Raw genomic sequence first — 18,272 nt, 5'->3', positions numbered from 1 at the left:
TGTTTATTTATCAAAGATGTCATTGAATGCGACAAAATTTGTACACAAGAAAGAACAATCCTCCTTGTAGTGGCCACTGCCATTAAAACGCGCCAGCGCCATAGGTTTCGCCCTCACGGCTCTTTCAGGCTGACTCTTCGACAAGAGATTTTTTCTTCAGCGCACGCCGACGAGCCCTTGCTTCTCCTGTTAGTTTCTGAGACATTTTTTTCTGGCGTGTGCTGTCCTGTGATGTGCCAAGAGCAACCAGATCATGAGGCAGGAGCACGCCAAGCTCTTCCAGAACACGTTCAAAACTGGCGCACAAGCATGTTCAGTGCCGTCATATCAGCAATCAACGAAGACTCGTCGTCCTGTGATTTTTCTTCGTCTTCGAAGAGTCCGATCTTTTCCTGGGAGGCGCTCACATATTCGAATGCCGCGGCAAACTCGTCGGACGCATCGGTGTCACTGCCACTACGCCTTGCGGCAGCAGACGATCTTCTCGTGGTTTGAGTGTTCGGCTTTGATTGGCGCCGGCGTCCTCGAAATTTGTGCGCCGCGTGAAACTTGACAGGCCGGTGACAGCGCTTCCTACGGCTTTCTTCATCCATAACCGATAAGCACTCAAGGAAAGCGCTGTTCAGCTGCGCTGGTCGACGAGACACGGATCCTGCAAGTAGCCTTCACAGCACACACGCGCGCAGCGTCCAACGGCAGCTCCCAATCCGTACCACGTGATTTAAAGCCAGTCGCGGCGCTCGAAAAAGGCGGCAAAAGCGTGCTTCTCTTTATTATTTCTTGCGCTGCAGAAGCGCGGGAAACCGTCACTATTTGAAGAGTGAGGCTCGGCTCTTCGCCTCATGCGGTCGACAATGGCGAGCGGCCCATCATCAGCGGCAAGGTGCTCGAAGATGTCACACTTTCGGCCTTTTGACAGCCACCTTGTGCTCTTTAGACGCAATTTTAAAGCATTTCCAGTTGAGTCTCGACATTGATTTTTTTTTCCAGAACAGTAGAGGTACTAATCTTAACAAAACAGGTGAAAACAAAAAATCGATAATTTTTTAGAAAACTCGCGTTTTTCGACCCGCATCTCCCCTTAAAGAATTGGAAGCGAGACTAGTTTTTCACTTAGATATCTTTCTGGTAGTGACACTCGCACGTTGGTGTATGTGTGCTGTGGTGCATTCCTCGAGTGAACTTCGTGTTTCATGCTCTGCCGAAGAGGATCTCAGAGGCCACATAGAAACAAGGTTAACAGCACGAAAATAACACACGGCAGACAGGAAAAAGACGGGACAAGCGCTGACTTCCAGCTCAATTTTTATTGACAAGAATGCTCTTATATATACCCGAGTGAACAGTAAAACAAGCAGTGAACAAAGGTGAAAACATAAGCAAAGATACGAAACAACTAAACATCAACTATCACTGAGCCTGCTATGTCGACTCGCACATCCCAAAAAACAGAGTAAGTATGCCCTAAGTATGCACAACCAACTAGCCCAGTCAGCCACTTTATTAAGCCACATAGAAAGAAGCGTGTGTTTGAGATCTGCTCCGTCAGGTGCTGCATTAGTCTCAGCTGCTCACAATATATCAATCAATTGACTTTCATTAATTATGTTGACAGTTAATTGGCCCTTAGCTTAAGTTAAGTTATGCTTTGATATCGTATGCATCCAATATAATTTTTAACTAGAGCCAGAACCATCGATTTTGTGCCAGTTTTATTTTTTAGAAGATTTTTTCTGAATATCTGGAAAACCAGACGTGCTTGGAAAAGAAACGAGAACATCACTCCATGCTCGTGCCTCCGAAAATGGCATGGAACTAAAATTTAGGACAGAGAACAGACTCAAAATATGCATTGCTCCCTTCTCTGTCCTCCTTTAGCCTCCCTACACATTACAATTACTTCACTGTTTTATTCAGACAACAATTGGACATAAAGTCAAAAGTTGTGTGAACTTTAGGTAATATTAGCAATCCAGAACGCCAGAGATCCAGAATATGTTGCTTCTGTAAGAGGGTACAAACACAGTACAGTAGAACCCCGCTGTTACGTTCCTCACTGCTGCGTTTTCCCGGCTGTTACGTCGTTTTCCGCCGGTCCCGGCATAGCTCCTATAGGATACAATGTATTGGGAACCCCGCTGTTACGTCGTAACTGTCGGACCGTTCCCGTATGATACGTCGCGAAGTGCGCTCGGAGCCGACCGTGTGACTACCAAAGAGAGCGGCCATGGTGCATTTTCACGCAGCTTGGCCTCGTTTGACCGTAATATTAGCCGCATGAGAGGCGCAAGCAACAAAATCTTTCAATTGATGCAAACAAAAGCATGGCCTTCGAGATTCAAATTGCAAAGATGGCGTCTATGACGTAACTGCTCGCGAAAGCAAGGCCTTCGAGATTGGCATTTACTATTGACAAAAGCATAGCCTTTGAGATTTGTATTGCACAAACATGGCGTGTATGACGTAATTGCTTGCGAAAGCAAGGCCTTCGAGATTGGCATTCACTTCTGCCATCGCGTTGGCGTCACTGATCTCCACTAGGCGGAGCTGGATGGCGCATCGAGCACGCGGGCGTGAAGCCACCGGAAGCCGCCGTTTTTGTCCCGGAAAAGAGCTTTTCCCTTCTTTTTTTAAAGAAATACCTGCTTGTAGCGCAGTAAACTGTACGAATCGACCGGAAAAGTCATCAGGGAAAACGTTTCACGCCCAAGTACCTCAAAGTTGCATTACTTTTTACGCATTTTGTACGTTGCTGCACTCCGCCGTATTCGGAGGGTGTCGGCACGGCGTCTGTCATCTTTTGTGTAGCGTTCGTCGGCGTCTAAAGTGAGGCGTAATCGCAGCGCTTGAAAAAATAAAAAATAAACACGATCATAACAACAGCTGCCACCCGAGAATATTTGAATTGCGCGACTGAGACGCACAGAAGACGCCGGCTTCCGGGACAAACAGGGCACCTTCCGGTGGCTTCACAAGCGCCCGCCTCGCAGAGCGAGGATGCGCCGTCCAGCCTTTTTAATGGAGGTCAGTGGTTGGCGTAGACTCATCATCATCGTTATTTGTCGGCGAACGGGAGGAGTTCGAGCTGGTTGGAGCTCGCATGGTCGTGCGTGCGGTTCGCGGTCGGACTCACCGCACCGGTCGTGATTGCGTGTGCTTAGTTCTTCATGCCTACAGCTGTTGGTGTTAAAAAAATCACATACGTTGATTACATTTCTGTGGATGAGGCCGTCCTAAGCTGCGGCTGAGCGCGTCAATTTTCGTGCTGCTCGTAAGAATTGAAATAAAATTCTGTACCACTAAATATTTTGCCGTTTTTCCCGTTTTTCGGCTCTTACGTTTCCCGTCTCTTACGTTTATTTCCTACGGTCCCTTCAAAAACGTATCAGCGGGGTTCTGCTGTACTACCAGTGTTTTCTGAGATATCCTTACCCAGAAAAGTTTCCAGAGAGAAGGCAGTATCTTTCTAAAAAAAATGCATCAAGCATCAAAACAAAATGCACACTGTTCGCTTCAAGTAACAAATGAAACATCATCACCCAAGTTTCAAGCAGAATGAAGAAGTTGTGATGAAACTGTAACGAAAAAACAGAGCAAGAAGGCAGAGACGGAAGGGGCATACACACGAGCACCGACTCGCAACTGATTTTCATTTGCAGCAGTGCATGAAATACATTGGCGGCGAGATCAAGCAGAATCGGCACCTAGCGGCGAGCGGACGAAACCCCGCGGTGTGAAGGGCCCTTTGTATCGTCTGCTAGACACACTGTGTTCGCATGTGTGCGTACGTCATGCGCATCCTCTGATTACAGCTTATTCCGTTGTGCTAGCACAGTATCAAATGCTTGTACACATGCGTACACGATATTGCCGCGCGTATGTGCCAGTGGTGACCATAACGAAGCAGCGCGAGTGTTCTTGGCCCATCGCGGGGACGAAGAAGACGTTGCAGTTTCTCTGAATGATAAAGTGGTGTTTGCTTGTCGTTCTCCGAGTCCTCGTCGATCCCACGTTGTTATACTGCATTTCGCCTTACGAGGCTTGTGTGCACTCTAATATGTGAGTACATGCCCGTGTCGGTATGGCGCTAGCTCTAACCATCGTACCGTCCATTCACCAAGATCATTTCAAAGTGGGTACCGTTTTCTCGTTCCACGTCATATAGTTCATTCGGCGGCGTCCTAAACAAAAAAAAAAGTACTAAATGTCGAGGTGTGAATGCAATATTTTAGCGACACCATCTCGTGATGTGTTGGCGATTTGGAAATCCTTGTGATACCGCAAAGCATGAATTAGCGTCTGCAGAGGATGGTCAGCAGTAAAAAAAGACCTGAAGCCATGCATCTCTACAGCAGTACGCGTATTCATGCAAACAGAAAAGCAGAGTGCACAAAGATCTACTTCATCTAATTACGCAGAAATATAGGCTCTCTTTCTTTGTAGCTGCTAGAGCAAGAAGTAAATACTTCATTGGCTCAGTCACACAACACAGTTTATATTGTGGTAAAGGCAAAACACAATTTAAACACGTGCAAATAAAGCAAGAAAAAACATCGAGCACAGTGCAAAACGCTCATGTGACTGAAGTCCAGTACCCCGTTGATTGGCAGATTGCGCTTCTCTCACAATTACTAGGTGTGTTAGGATGGTTGCATGCACTGATGTGGCAATGGAGGGCGCATACATCACAATTAGGCTGCAGTTAACGCGCTTTACTCGCCAACAATCGACTCAAACCGCCTACGACGAAGTGCCACTGCGTAAATTTGTATACGCGCCGCCGACCACCTATCCACACAAATGCGGCGACGGTGCTGCCACCTATAGCCCGATCTCGCGGCGAATAGCCACACACGAAAATAACGAACTGTTCAACAATCCCGTGCACTTGTCGTCCACTCATTACGACCGCTTACTTATCTAACTACACATATCTATAAAATGCTTTTCTTTATCGGTCAGAGCTAGTGATGCCATGCCTACACAAGGTGACTAGATTAATAATCGAAGCTGCACGCATAAAAAAACAGGATGGCACAGGTGTAGGCATGGCGTCACTAGCGCTGACCGAGAAAGAAAAGCATTTTATAGATAAATGTATAGTTAGATAAGTAAGCGGTCGTAACGAGTGGACGTCAAGTGCACGGGACTGTTGAACAGTTCTTTATTTTCGTGTGTGGCTATGTATTTCATGCACTGCTGCAAATAAAAATAAGTGGGGCTTTTTGTTTTTCCACTTCTGGCTACCCGCGAGCTGCCAAAGCCAGCCAGCGCGCGCTCGTTTTTCTCGGGTTGCTCCGACCCCCCCGCGGCGCACTTTCGGTTGGCATTCGTTTTTCTAGGGTTGGATGGTTCTGGCTAAAGTCCCTAGATTTTTCCCTGTTCTTTCTTAAGTACCGACAACCATTGAAGCGCCGTCGACGAATCTCATTGGCTAACGCTCATTTTCGGTAGCCATGTTCTTCCTAACACTTTTCCAGCACCTGGTGAAACGCGATCCCCCATTCACTCATGACAGGGGGTTGACGGGAGGAGAAAGGCCGCCGCGTTAGCATATTGTCCGCTGAAAGATGCGTGGCTAATGTACTTAGACACGCATGGCTTTGTAAATCTTCAAAGTTAGGAAGAAAATGGCGTCGGACGCCAGCTGCGCGTGAGAGAGGGCCAGGAAAGGAGGCAGTTGTCGGTACTTAAGTAAAAAGGACAAATCTAGGGACTTTAGTTCTGGAGACCCGCAGGGAGCCCGAGGGTCGCCAGAAGCTTCAAGGACAATTTAGTCGTGGAAGCACCCTGGAAGGTTTCGGGCTAGCAGATGCTGAAAAGAGACGATACGCGCTCGCGGCCATCTTTGTGAGGACTCGAACGATTGCAATGCGTGCGCTTGCAGACTGCACCTTTGCTTGTCCTTACGCTCGGCGCCGTTCCGCCGTGCGAGAGATTACGAGTGGCGGCGGAGCATTTGGAGCTAATGTTTACTGCTTTTCTTATGTGTCCCGTGAAGTTTCCTTCCGTGAACAACGCGGCGAACTGTCGCATTCTAACTGCGTCGTGCACATTCCCAAAAGTTATGTACAAGTTTGTATGCACGCATGGAGACCCCTTTCGAGTTTATTTTTTCGTTGTAGTATTCGATTGTGGTGTCGTGTGTGCTTTATGTGCATTTAGCTGAGACGATTGTGATCGAACTATCTATTTCGCTCCGTTGTATGTTTGCATGCGTGAACCACGTCAGAACTTAACAATTTCAACTAGGTCTTCGATGTTGATAAAATGCACTGATTGAATAAAAGCGATCGCGACATTGTTTTTTGTGTGATGCTCCTTGGTCGTGAACGGCGTGCGAGCGTACTTTGGCCTACGGGCCAGTATATGAGGTATGGTATTATGTTATGCTACGACGCGTCGATGTGAAAAAACGGAGATGAGTTCAGAAATGTATACATTCTTTTGTTGCTTATTTCATCGTCAGCTTTGTCTTTTTCCACCTCTTAGTAATAATGCCATGTAGTATGTACGCGGTTATCACCTAGTAGCTCAAATAAAAACTGAGCTACATGAGATTTTTGGAGTGTCACTTAGGACTGGAAAAGAGGCTCAGGCAACATCTGCCAGAACGAATCGAAGACACGTCACACAGAAGTTTATTTCAGATATAACGCGCACGCGTGGTACCGATACCGCCGCATGTCTCAAGTTATGACAAAACGCAAGCTGGTTAACGCGTGTGTGCGACGTAGTACGCGATAGATCCTCGACCTCTTTTGGGGACACAATCACTTTCGCATGATTTTTGCATAGTGTTGTGCAGCGATTGTTACATGTACTAAGCAGACGCGAGCTGGTTAAGCCGTTAGCAGTGCGACAGCTCACCTTGCATCGCTTTCGTGGCACTGTGCGCTAGCTGGCTGCTTTGTTCGTGAACGGGGTGAGTTGCGCATCATCTTGCGAACGTACGTGATCGTATCCCAAATGCGTATGCTCGAGAATATCACTTCAGCTCTTCAGCAAACCTAAAAACCAACGCGCACGCGGCGCAAGGTTTCGTTTGATGCCACGGCGGCAGCGTTTGTTTATGTTTACGCTGGCTGTCCCAGTGTTCGATCTTGCAATCTTCGGGCAGCTTCAGGTTGTCTAGGGCTTCCCACACACGTGACCAAGACGCTGTTTCCTGTCCCGACCGGAACTAGCTGGCTGACCCTCTGGCTAGCTCTGGCTGCCAGCAAACTGCCAGAAGTCCGAAAATCGAAGATCCCCAGTTGTGAGTCGGCGCTCGTGTGTGTGCCCCCTCGGTCCCAGCCTTCTTGCGCTGTTTTTTCGTTACAATGCTACCAAACCAACTAGCCCACCGACAAGCATTAATAAAATGTGATAAAATTGAACTTCCACATGAATTTTACTCGAAAATTTTTTGGTCATCTTTTACATTCTCTGACAATGATTTGCAAGTGTGAGTCTGTAACAACATCAACGACATCATTCTGTGTGCACCATTTCCAGACACGTGGCATGCCTTCTGTGTTGCTTTTCCATTTGGCATGGCCAAAGTCAGAGACAAGAACACATGTAGTATACTTAGCATAAATTTACAGGGTCGCCCAAATGCATTCAAACATTACGGTTTCAAAAACTGCAGTAACTTCACTAATGATGCATAAAGGTGGCCAAGTTTAGACGTCACATCTGCCTCAATAATCTCTTGGATGTGTTCTTTCACTGGGCCTACTTTAGAATATGTGAGCACCGTTGTGGATCGCAGATCCCAGCACACAATTCACCAATGTTCATTTGTTAACTTAACAACTGCAGATACTTACGGTGTAATATTGCCATACTTACGTCACATGCAAGTTCCAATCCAACCAAAACGGAGCTGATCCCCACCCCACAGAGAAAGAGATCTTTAAAATTTTTTTAATTGCAAGTGAAAAGGTTGGCTTAGCAGCCATACGACTGAGCACACGCAGAACCATAAAGACTGAGCACACGTAGGCAGAGTATGCCAATGAACAAATGTCGTAACTCGCCAATATTTTTGTAGACTACGAGTTCACTTGCACATGGTGAGCTCCGACTTGTCGGCCCTCAGGCTCTTTCATACTCACCAACACTCACTAGTATTCGTAGTGACTTTTATTCATCTTTCCAGCACACATGCGTGCTTTTACCCATGTCCACTCTTGCTGACTGGTGCTCACCCACACGCATACTCACTTCCACTCACTCTAGCCAAAAGACACTTTCGTTGACTCAGGTCCACTCAGTATCAATGTCTTTCATTGTATGGGAGCACAAACCCACCCACACACATACATACACACGACACACAACAAGCAACACCCGTGTAGCGTCATCATCATCGCCATTCATCATCATCGTCATTTTTCTAGCCACTGCGCTGTGCCTCTCGTGCAGCTGATGCCTAGCACTCGAGGCGCGAGGTAAAAGAGCCAGTTAAGAACGTGCTCACGCTCCTGGGGGCTGGACACTGGCAGCCGCTGCTGCTCTGCTTCTACTATGGCCCTCTAATAAAGTAGCGAGAATGGCACGGGCACGTCGGCCGCCGTCACTTCCCTCACGTCTCCGTCACGCTCGCTACACCCGTATCACTCATGTGTGTATGAAAGAAGGGGGATTGTCCAAGGGGCTCGTTTTCTGTATTATACACAACTAATAAAACCGACAGACAATTAAAGGCCAACTTCGGCGATTTTTTGGCCATGTCAAAGTAATGGTGCTTTTATGTTCCTGAGACGCTCCTGTCATAGGCGCGATAGCAGAAATACTCGGCAAATTGGAGTAATGATTTTAAATAAGCAAAAAAGCGCAACACCGAAACCGAAACCCAACCGAGCATACTGTCTTCGCGTGATGTATAAGTAGGAAAAAACCAGAAACCATGCAAGGCATGCCGGTCCCGCCAGCGCGTAGCGTGAAAGCTGAGAAAGCGGCGAAGAGCAGACGCTCAGGGGAAAGGTGACTCCCTCGGAAATATATCTTGTGCGTGACTGACCGTGCTACGTGCACAAGCTCCTCGGAGCTGTTGGAAAATGACGGCTGCGATTTGGACGCATTTGTAGGCGAACTAGAATTTCCATTCCATCCCTCTTCGATGAAGTGGACAAACCTGTTCAGTTCTTTGCTTGCCTGGTTGCGCATTCCACCGCCAGATGGCGCCACCTGTCCAGGTTGCCCAAGTTTGTGGGGCCGTAATCGGGTAAAATGCTATCGCGGAGAAGTTTGCAGACTAACTAAAGCTTCTTAATATATTGCTATGGGAAGAATGCATGGGTTTGGCAATAATAGCGGTGTTCAACAAGAGCTTGATTTGGGCGAGTTGGTTCATGCTGAATATCGTGGGTACCTTCTGATGTTGCGCTGTACCCACGATATTCAGCGGTGTTCAACGTCGTGTTGGTAGGGCCGAAGGAATTTAATATAAGCCAAGTACAAGCCACCTTTTGGCACCAATGTTACTAGATTAGGCTATGTTGTTTCACACGACGCGCAGCTCACCATATACCGATAGGCCCGGTGCACCCTGTATATGTTACGGAAAGTGTTTCCGTACGGTAATGTTCACGCATGTGCATACTTTAGCCGGCACGGTATTACCGCACGGAAAGTGTGGTAAACCGGTATTGCTAGCTCTAATATAAAGACGCAGGGTAATCACTAGGTGCGAGTGTTTCGTGACTGCCTACGGGGAATCATGTGCAGCCCACGACGCAACACCACTTGCCACCCATTGCACACATTACCACAAGGAACTGAAATTCACACGCCCAGCCAACGAAGCACTCGCCAAACACTCGCGATTGTTGCCTTGCGGATAGCAGACACTCTAGTGGCCCCTTGGTTCCGTCACATCCGCTTTAACAAAAATCACGTATGTCACGCACACATTGTTGCCAATAATTCTGGGAAGCGAGGTGGGGAGAGTCAGGGCAATCAATAAAATTTATTTGTAATGAATCTACATATGTTTCCAGCTTGTAATTTGGCATAAATAACGGGAACGTGAAAAGGAACGTACCCAGCGAATTTTATTGAGATCCACTGACCTCGAAAAACCGCCGGAGTTGGCCTTTAAGTCAAGTAAAGCATAGGGATCATTATTTGTGGTTTCTTAACTGTAGTGTAATGATTCTCACTTAAACTGAAAGGAATTAAAGTGAACGAAAAATCACCCTTTCTGTCGGCGGAATCCGAATTCACAACCTTCGAATTATGCGTCTGATGCTCTACCATTTGAGCTACGACGGAGGGCGCTCCCCTGTCCACTTTTTTGTAGGGTATTTATGCGTGCTTAATACCTGGGAGTGTTAGGCAGCACCATTCGTAGCCCGGGCGGCAAGTATAGAACATTCTTTTTTGTCCAGAAGGCGTCACGGAGCACGCCTATGTGTCTTCGTACTCTCATAATGCTAATAGTTCCAACTGGCCCAGTTATCCACTCTCCTGCAAGTCACCGCCTTTTATTTGTGCTAAAGCTAGCCGGCCCTCACCTTCGTTCGCCCTCCCGCTCATTACACCCTTCGTCATTCGTAGACACTATCTCATGCCAGTGAGATCAATGTGAAGCAAGTATGAGCGAGCGGGTACTTGCGAGCAAGTTGAGTGCCGAAAATGACATTTCCAGTCTTAAGCACGACGAAAAAACTTGGAAGTCAAGAGGCTCCAACACTTGTGCTGCTGGCAGCAGGGAACGACCAGAACATTCCTGTCTCACCCATCACAGAGTCACCCAACTGTACGAACTAATGAGCTATCACTAGGAAACTATCGAACAACGCGAGGAAAATAAGTTCAGAAACTTTCACTCGCCTCTCCTCATAGTGCATATTCTTGACGGACACCTTGCCCAAGACGAGAGCATCGATGACGTGGATTGTGTTGAATCGTTTCTGTTGTCGACCCTGGAATTAAAAAAAAAAGACAACATAAGTAACCGGTAGTGCCGATAACTTTCATTTTTCAGAACACCTCTTCTCTGCTACCCTTTCCTCTTCTTTTGTACCATATTTACTCGATTGTAACGCGACCACGACTGTAACATGAGGGGTGACTTTTCATTGCGTACAGGAAGAAAAAATAGAATTTCGGTATTCGACTGTAACATGAGGGTTGACTTTAGGTGGCAAAGTCTGGAAAAAAAACTTGCATTACATTCGAGTAAATATGGTATCTGTGGCAGCAGGCAATATTGGTGAAGTAATCAAACGGAGGACACAATTAGAAAGGTACAGAAAAACGTGCCTGCAGAACAAGACCTGTCTCATGTCAAGAACCAACTAAATGTAAATAAAGTTTCCCATATTTAATTTAGGCAAGCAGTAGGCACATCTACTGCTTGCATGAACTTATATGAATTTCCAAAGGAAAATGCTAAACTCAAATTGAAGAAAGAGAACTAAATTTCGGCATGTTTTCTTGGTTTTCTTGACACGTATGTGCAAACAGAGCAACCATCACACTTAACAGTTAACTACATAGTCTGACAGTAGCAGCTTAGTAAAGAGATTATAAATAAATCTGAAATAAAATCCATACTGTCCTCACTAGTTTCGTTTCTAGTTTTTCCTGTACACCATACGTGTCAGAAACCAGCAAGTATTAAGAATGAAATGCTTATAGCTCCTTTTGTCGGCAGCCTTTTAAATGACCTTGACAAACGAGACATCAAGGCAGCCAGCCAAAAGTTAAGGAACGTGCCCTTCAGCTACCAGCCCTTGCTACAGAAATGCATTAAATAGGCCAGTAATGACCTAAACAAATTACAAAAAAACGTTGCTTCCAAGTTCTTCGTAGTGCTTGTTCCCACTGTCACTGAAGCTGTAACTTTGACTCCGCTAGAGTTTTACAGTTTAATTTCGGTGATACGAACCCAGCTGATATGAATTTCGGTCTGATACAAATTCTCAAAGTTCTCCGGCCGAATTTCATTGTGTTCAATGGGCCAAAATTCGGATGTTAAGAACACTTTTCTGGGTCGCAACGGGTGACACGAACATTGGTATCAAAACCTACAAGCTACGGCCAAGAGCAGCGTGCTCCGGAAGCAACAAAGTATGTGTGCAGTCAGAGCACACACAGTCAGAACTGTGGTTATCATTTGCCACAACTGCTGCGAACGAAACCATAGTTGCTATCGACCCGCTCTTGTATGGCAGTGACGAAACTCCAAAAATACATACGCACCCAACGCTCACCTTGCCAAAGCAATGCTGCTTGGCGCAACTGTGACGGACCAAATTGCGGAAGACATAGCAACGACGTAGTTCCAAAGGCATGTGCGCCACCCACACACACGGATCGAAAACGGAACTACCGATGGCTGCAGCCGCCGTGCGCCAAACTACTGTCGCTATCGACATGGTCATCTCTAGCAACTATCGCAGCTCCGAAGGCACGCGGATAATGCAGTAGCAGATTACTAAAGTCGTAAAAAGGTGTGAAGCGTTTCAGCATTCCTGTCGTTTTTTGTTTATGACCATCGTGAAGCGGGCGATGGCACTTAGCTTTCAGTTGGCCTCAAGCGAAGCTTCGACGCGCGCATTCACAGCAGCCAGCTGTGCCGTCCCTTATTGACTCGTTCGCGTGTGCTTGAAATTGTGGTTTGAAAACTTATTTTGCTAGTTCTTTTTCTTTTTGTGATACGAAATTTCAGGTGGTACGAATATTCCCGCTCCCCTTTGAGATTCGTATAATCGAGATTCTACTGTATTTGCCATTTCCAATAGGGACGTTCCAAATGCCGATTACAGGGCACCATACACTTGGTCTTCTAGATGCCAACGGTTGGCGAGCAGACGGTGTGCAGCTGGAGATAATCGCGAAGGCAGTGGTTTAGTGGTGCAGGTTGCTGCCTCCTTCGAGAGATGGCGCCACGCTGTGTGCGGCACACCAGCATGGTAGGCAAAGCCCGAGATTTAATTCACACAGTGACAGGAAACAATGGCCTCTGTATGCATGAGTGCGCAGTGTAGTGTGGTGTAGTTTGGTGGGGCGGGCCCTCGTGAACATGCACAAGATTGTGGCTAGTATCATTGCCAACCAATCCACTTTGCCGGTAGCCATTTCATGCTTACATCTACTAGCGATTATGGGATAGAAGGTATTTTTTTTCAGTAGCTTTATATATTAACTCCATATGAACAGCAATATACAATGGTGACTAGGACTGCTGGAGCAAAAGCAAGAGACAGAACAACATTTCAACACTGTATTATTCTGCTGCCATGAGTATTAACATCTTGAACAATTCTGCACTTTAAACCACATGTAAACTTGTCGACAGTTTGTAGAAATTGGATTGGTGCAGAAAGATTTTGTTGAATGCCGTGCCGATGTGGAAAGAGCAATTGTGTGTCCTCAAGATAAGTATACATAGGTTTGGATGTAATGTGTAATGTTGAAGTGTAGCGCTGTGTGTGTGTCTTCATGTGCCTTTCTTGTGTCCTGTTTCTTTGTGCTAGCATAGTAATAAAAAAATATGCCATACCAACAGGCCTGCTTTGCAACTTTAATCGTGTTCTAAAAGCTTATGGCATGTGCAAGTCAAAGAAATTGGACAGTTCTCGATTTTTTGCCAGTCACAAGATTTGTGTGTTAGTAGAACTCTTGAAATGCAGCCAGTCATCTGAAACTCATTTCTGTTCCAAGCGAAGTCTTAAATATTAATAAGGAGAGAGTGACCCATTGTGCATATCTCCGAAGAAAATTATTTTCGGCACACCATCTGGTCCAGTGGATTTTTTTCTTCATTGATATTAAAGGGCCCCTCACCAGGTTTGACAATTTTGAGCTAACGAGCGCAATGCATACACTGGGCGTTCACGATCACGTCTGCCAAAATTTGCAACGCTACGCGCCGCGAAAATGGGTCAAATTTCAAGGTGAACGCTGCTTGCCCTTCCTCTCGTGGGCGCGCGCTTTAGAGAATGAGGGGATGACGTACATGAGAAAATGGCCCTACGTACATGGTAGTGCTGTGACGTCACTTCTCTACGTAGACGACTGTGCTCTGACGTCGCCAACAGTAGCACATGACACTGCGATAATTATTTGACACGACATGTGTAGTTTGTGTAATTTGTTACTTGAATAGATTAATAAAACTTGAGAGAAATAATGAGACACACAAATGGAATGTGTGCGTCTTTATCATTTTTTTTCGTGAATTGCAGCGAGATGCGGGGCTAATGTGCCTCCCTTTCCCATGCGTTCGTGTCCCCGCGGTTAGCGCATCGAGCAGACGCCAGCCCTGGAAACGAAAGTAATGTTCTGGCGCGTTCGAGCACTCATTATGCTCATTTATTCTACCGCGTCCAAGTAAACGTGAATGCAGCACTGGCTCATGATACCGCCACTCCTGTGCCCGTAGAGTATATATCGTACACCATGGCCCGTAGAAATGTCGCAACTTTCATGCCCGTCCCGCAGAACCAGGTAGTACACCACAGAGAACGCCGACACAACGCCCACGGCCGCTACATATAAAAAAAAAAAAGTAGCGTCCGTGCGACGCCACTCGCGTGCACGGGCTGGCTCGGGCCCGTCATGCGCACGTGACCATGCATACGCATGACGTGTTCATGCGTATGTGTCAAGTGAAGAGGGCAGGGAAGGGATTTGGCTTGCGAAGGCTACGCGGGGCGAGTGGCAAGGGTTCGAAACTCGCCTCCTCGCGTCATGGTTTCGCGCTGCTACAAATTATTGTTTTTCTCAGCTCGCAGTGAACCGATTTCAAAAATTCTTGCGGCATACTGCTCTTCATTTGGCAAACAACAACTTCCAGCGTCTAACTAAAATTTGCTATGTGGCCTGGTGAGGGGCCCTTTAAGCAATAAGGAGACAATACCTTCGTAAGCCACCTGAATACCAGGCATGGCAAGGAGAATGCATATGCAAATCAATGTTATTAGGACATTCGTTACACACTGAGTGGAAAAACTGATTATGCACAGTACTGACAGACTAAAATGTGACACCAAAACTTTTCGTATAACGAGTGGCATGCGCAACTGCTCCAGACAACAGCGTAATGTTGCCACGAATCAGGCCGCTAATGGCAATTGTTGGCTCTGATGTAAGGGCGAGTCAAAATTTAGCCAGTATGACACGAACCGAAGGCGGTCGAAACAAAAGTATGTGCATTACTTAGCCCAAAATTGTCGCATTTCAGTCCGTGAGCACCGTACATCAACAATCGTAAAGCAGTATGGTCACCGACTCATCACTCACTACAAGAAAATGTGCTAGTCTACAATAGAATGCAACTCAAAAGGCCTCAACACCGACGCTGCAGGCAGCAGGGAACGACCAGAACGTTTCTGCCTCAACCATCATCTAGTGGCCCGACATGTGAAATCAATGGTGACTAATGAAATAGCTTGACAGACTGCAGGAATAGAATGTGCTAGAACGTAAAAGGATCTGACTAGGGATGTGCGAATAGTAAATTTCTGGGTTCGAAGTGAACTTGAAGCAAAAAAGTGGTTTCGTCAAATAATTTCAAATTGAATAGTTAGAGTAGTATAATCACATGTTATAAAGAAAAATGAGCATATTTGTCATGACCCAACTTGCCTGCACAATATTTTTTTAAAATTGGAGCAAGGCATGTGAGAATGTCATGAAGTGGAAGCAACCTTAAAGAGGAGTAGCAGGATTTTAATTTCATTAGGATGCCAGTGATAATGGGCAAAATATGTTACGCTTTAAAATTTACTACACTTAGCGCATATAAGCCCGTATAAGAAGCTTTTAAACTTAAAGAAATTCATGGATGTGAGGGTAATATGTTCATTTAACCTTGAAGTGGAACTTCGCGGCAGTGCAGATTTTTTCCTGGGTAAGTGTTTTCATGGCATAGCATTCCTAAGCTGTAGTGCAACCACCTTCACAGGGGTATTACACGCGGTCTAACATACACCTACACTCAAACTTCATTATAACAGTCACATCCGCCACGAAAATAACTTCGTTATATCCGAAAATTCGTTATAAACGATTATTTGTAACACTGTGTCTACGACAACACTATTCTTCGTTTACTTCGTTATAACCGATAATTCGTTATATCCGTGTTCGTTATATCGAGGTTTGAGTGTATTTGTTTAACATACGCCTACACTCTAAGAAAAACTCGAGTACTTGGGGAGTATTTCTGCCACACAACAATAATCGTCATCCACCTTGCGTACTTTCCTCGCGTTATCACCGTGGTCCCGGCACTTCCCGGTCACGAAAGGCGCACACGTTATCAGCGTGATATAGCATTCTTGATAAGGAAGTGACGACAGTCGGGTTTCCTAGAAACGCAAGCAAACCGGATGACGATTATTGTTGTGTGGCAGAAATACTCCCTAAATACTCGATTTTTTCTTAGAGTGTACTGTTCATTTGAAATACTTCGAAATCTGGAATAATTTATATTCGAGTCCAAGCAAATTCGAATACTGTAACATTCATTTGAATATTCAAAGTGCTCGAACATTCGCACATGCCTAGATCCGCCGTGTACTGATATGCCATATGGGAGGGGCCACTGACCTCTCCTACAAACTCCTGCACCATTTCACCGTAGAAGAGTGTGTCCGGCGGGAGTTCCAGGATCTCGGTGACTTTCTTCCACTGGTCTGTAGACACGCCCGTCCACTGGTAGACTTGCTTTCGCTGCATGCAGCAATGCGGACGTGTAAGGCTCTTACATCTGAAGAAGCATGAAACGGCCTTTTTTTTTTAAGTGCGTAGGACTTTAGGGGCCAGGCTTGTCATCCACCGTCTCATGTCGCATGGTCACACAGTGGTCAATACAGGCCTAAAACAAGGCTAAAAATGCTCAAAACCAGTGCAAAATGAACTAACAAGGCCTCATATAATATAAACTACAGAAATAACCAAGAATTAAGAAAAATAATTTACCTAATATCGCAAAAAAACGGTTCTGAAACGTGCGGCTGATACTCGCACCGCGTAAGAGAGGGCACCACCGCCTCGGCAAGCATGTGATCGCCAAGGCTACCAACGCGGTGGCAAGCACCAAGGGAATCGCTGGGTTGCCCATGGTACACACTTCCTCAGGTTTCGCGGCAGTTGAGCTGCATTAAGCGCAGGTTTTACAACTACAGGCAGACCTACACAAGAACGACATATTTTTTTCTTTCGGACTTGTCATCAACTTGGAATCTCATAAAAATTACTATACATAGTTAAAACATAGGAATAAAAAAGAACTTGACAAATTTCGTCCAATGCAGGGCATCCTACGAACTCAATAAGTTGGTTGTTTGCTAGTGATTAACCGGCTGCATTACTGCAATCACCACTGCACTCAACGAACTGTGTTGAAGAGCAATTGATTGGTGAAAATAGCCTCCAGTGTCTTACCATTTTGGGGACATGTGAGGCTATACTGGCAAGCCATGCCAATGGAACTGACACTTTGCTTGCACCCATACTGCAGTGTGTTGGACCTGTCTTCCTTTCAATATGAAATGTGGCTGTTACCATAATAAATGTGGTCACCACCTTTCAAGTTCATGGAAATCAATTTTTTAATCAATACTTGTTTTGTTCCTCTATTAGGCAAGTCGAACCCGGATATATCAAATTTGAAGGGGATCACAAAAAAAGCTCTATATATATATACGGTCAAACCTCGTTACAACGAACACCACATTAACGAACATTTCAGATTAATGAACTTTTAAGAAATCCCGTGCTGACTGCTTATAGTTTCAATGTAAAAATATTTCACTACTACGAACTTCAGAATAACGATCGTTATTTTATTCCCGTGTCATCTTAACAGCACCTCAGTACTACGAACTTATATCCCGAAATGCGAGGATTCTTAGATTTCAGAGTATCGGTCATGGCAGTCGGAGCTGTAAGCTGGCAGACGACGCAGCGCGAAGAGCGGACGCCCTCCTGCAAAGACCTGGGATGGCGCGGGAGGAGAAGGACGCGGGTGGAGAACTTTTTTTTTCCTCTCCGTTGCGGAGGCGACGACGCATCAGGTTTTGTAAGCAGAGTGCCAGGCAACATGGGCTCGGAAAACCTGAGATGGTGCGGGAGAAGAAAAAAAAAGTACATATAGCCACTGCTTTTCTTTTTTCCTGCATCACGTTTTACTTGCTTGCTTTATCAGCTGTTCGCGTGCTGTCACCTGTCTTCTGCGTATTTTATTGTATTGGAAGTGCGTCCCGGCGTTCGTGTTGCCCTGAGCTCAACAACTCCTCCTATGGAGAAGAAGCGGAAGCAGTTTT

General features: G+C 45.9%; 1 protein-coding gene across 2 annotated transcripts in view; it reads right to left on the bottom strand.

Moving 5' to 3' along the window:
- LOC119373701 (cap-specific mRNA (nucleoside-2'-O-)-methyltransferase 1) overlaps positions 1-18,272 on the bottom strand; it is a 127,893-nt gene that overhangs the window by 13,843 nt on the left and 95,778 nt on the right. For both annotated transcript variants that reach the window (XM_037643763.2, XM_037643764.2), the window contains 2 exons: positions 16,555-16,677; positions 10,825-10,916 (listed from right to left, as the gene is read on the bottom strand). In XM_037643763.2, coding sequence (XP_037499691.1) covers positions 10,825-10,916; positions 16,555-16,677 — 215 coding nt within the window. The remainder of the gene's footprint in view (positions 1-10,824; positions 10,917-16,554; positions 16,678-18,272) is intronic.

This window comes from Rhipicephalus sanguineus, chromosome 11 (assembly GCF_013339695.2).
Source record: "Rhipicephalus sanguineus isolate Rsan-2018 chromosome 11, BIME_Rsan_1.4, whole genome shotgun sequence".
Taxonomy (NCBI): Eukaryota; Metazoa; Arthropoda; class Arachnida; order Ixodida; family Ixodidae; genus Rhipicephalus; species Rhipicephalus sanguineus.
This window is presented reverse-complemented; position numbering and strand designations above follow the sequence as displayed.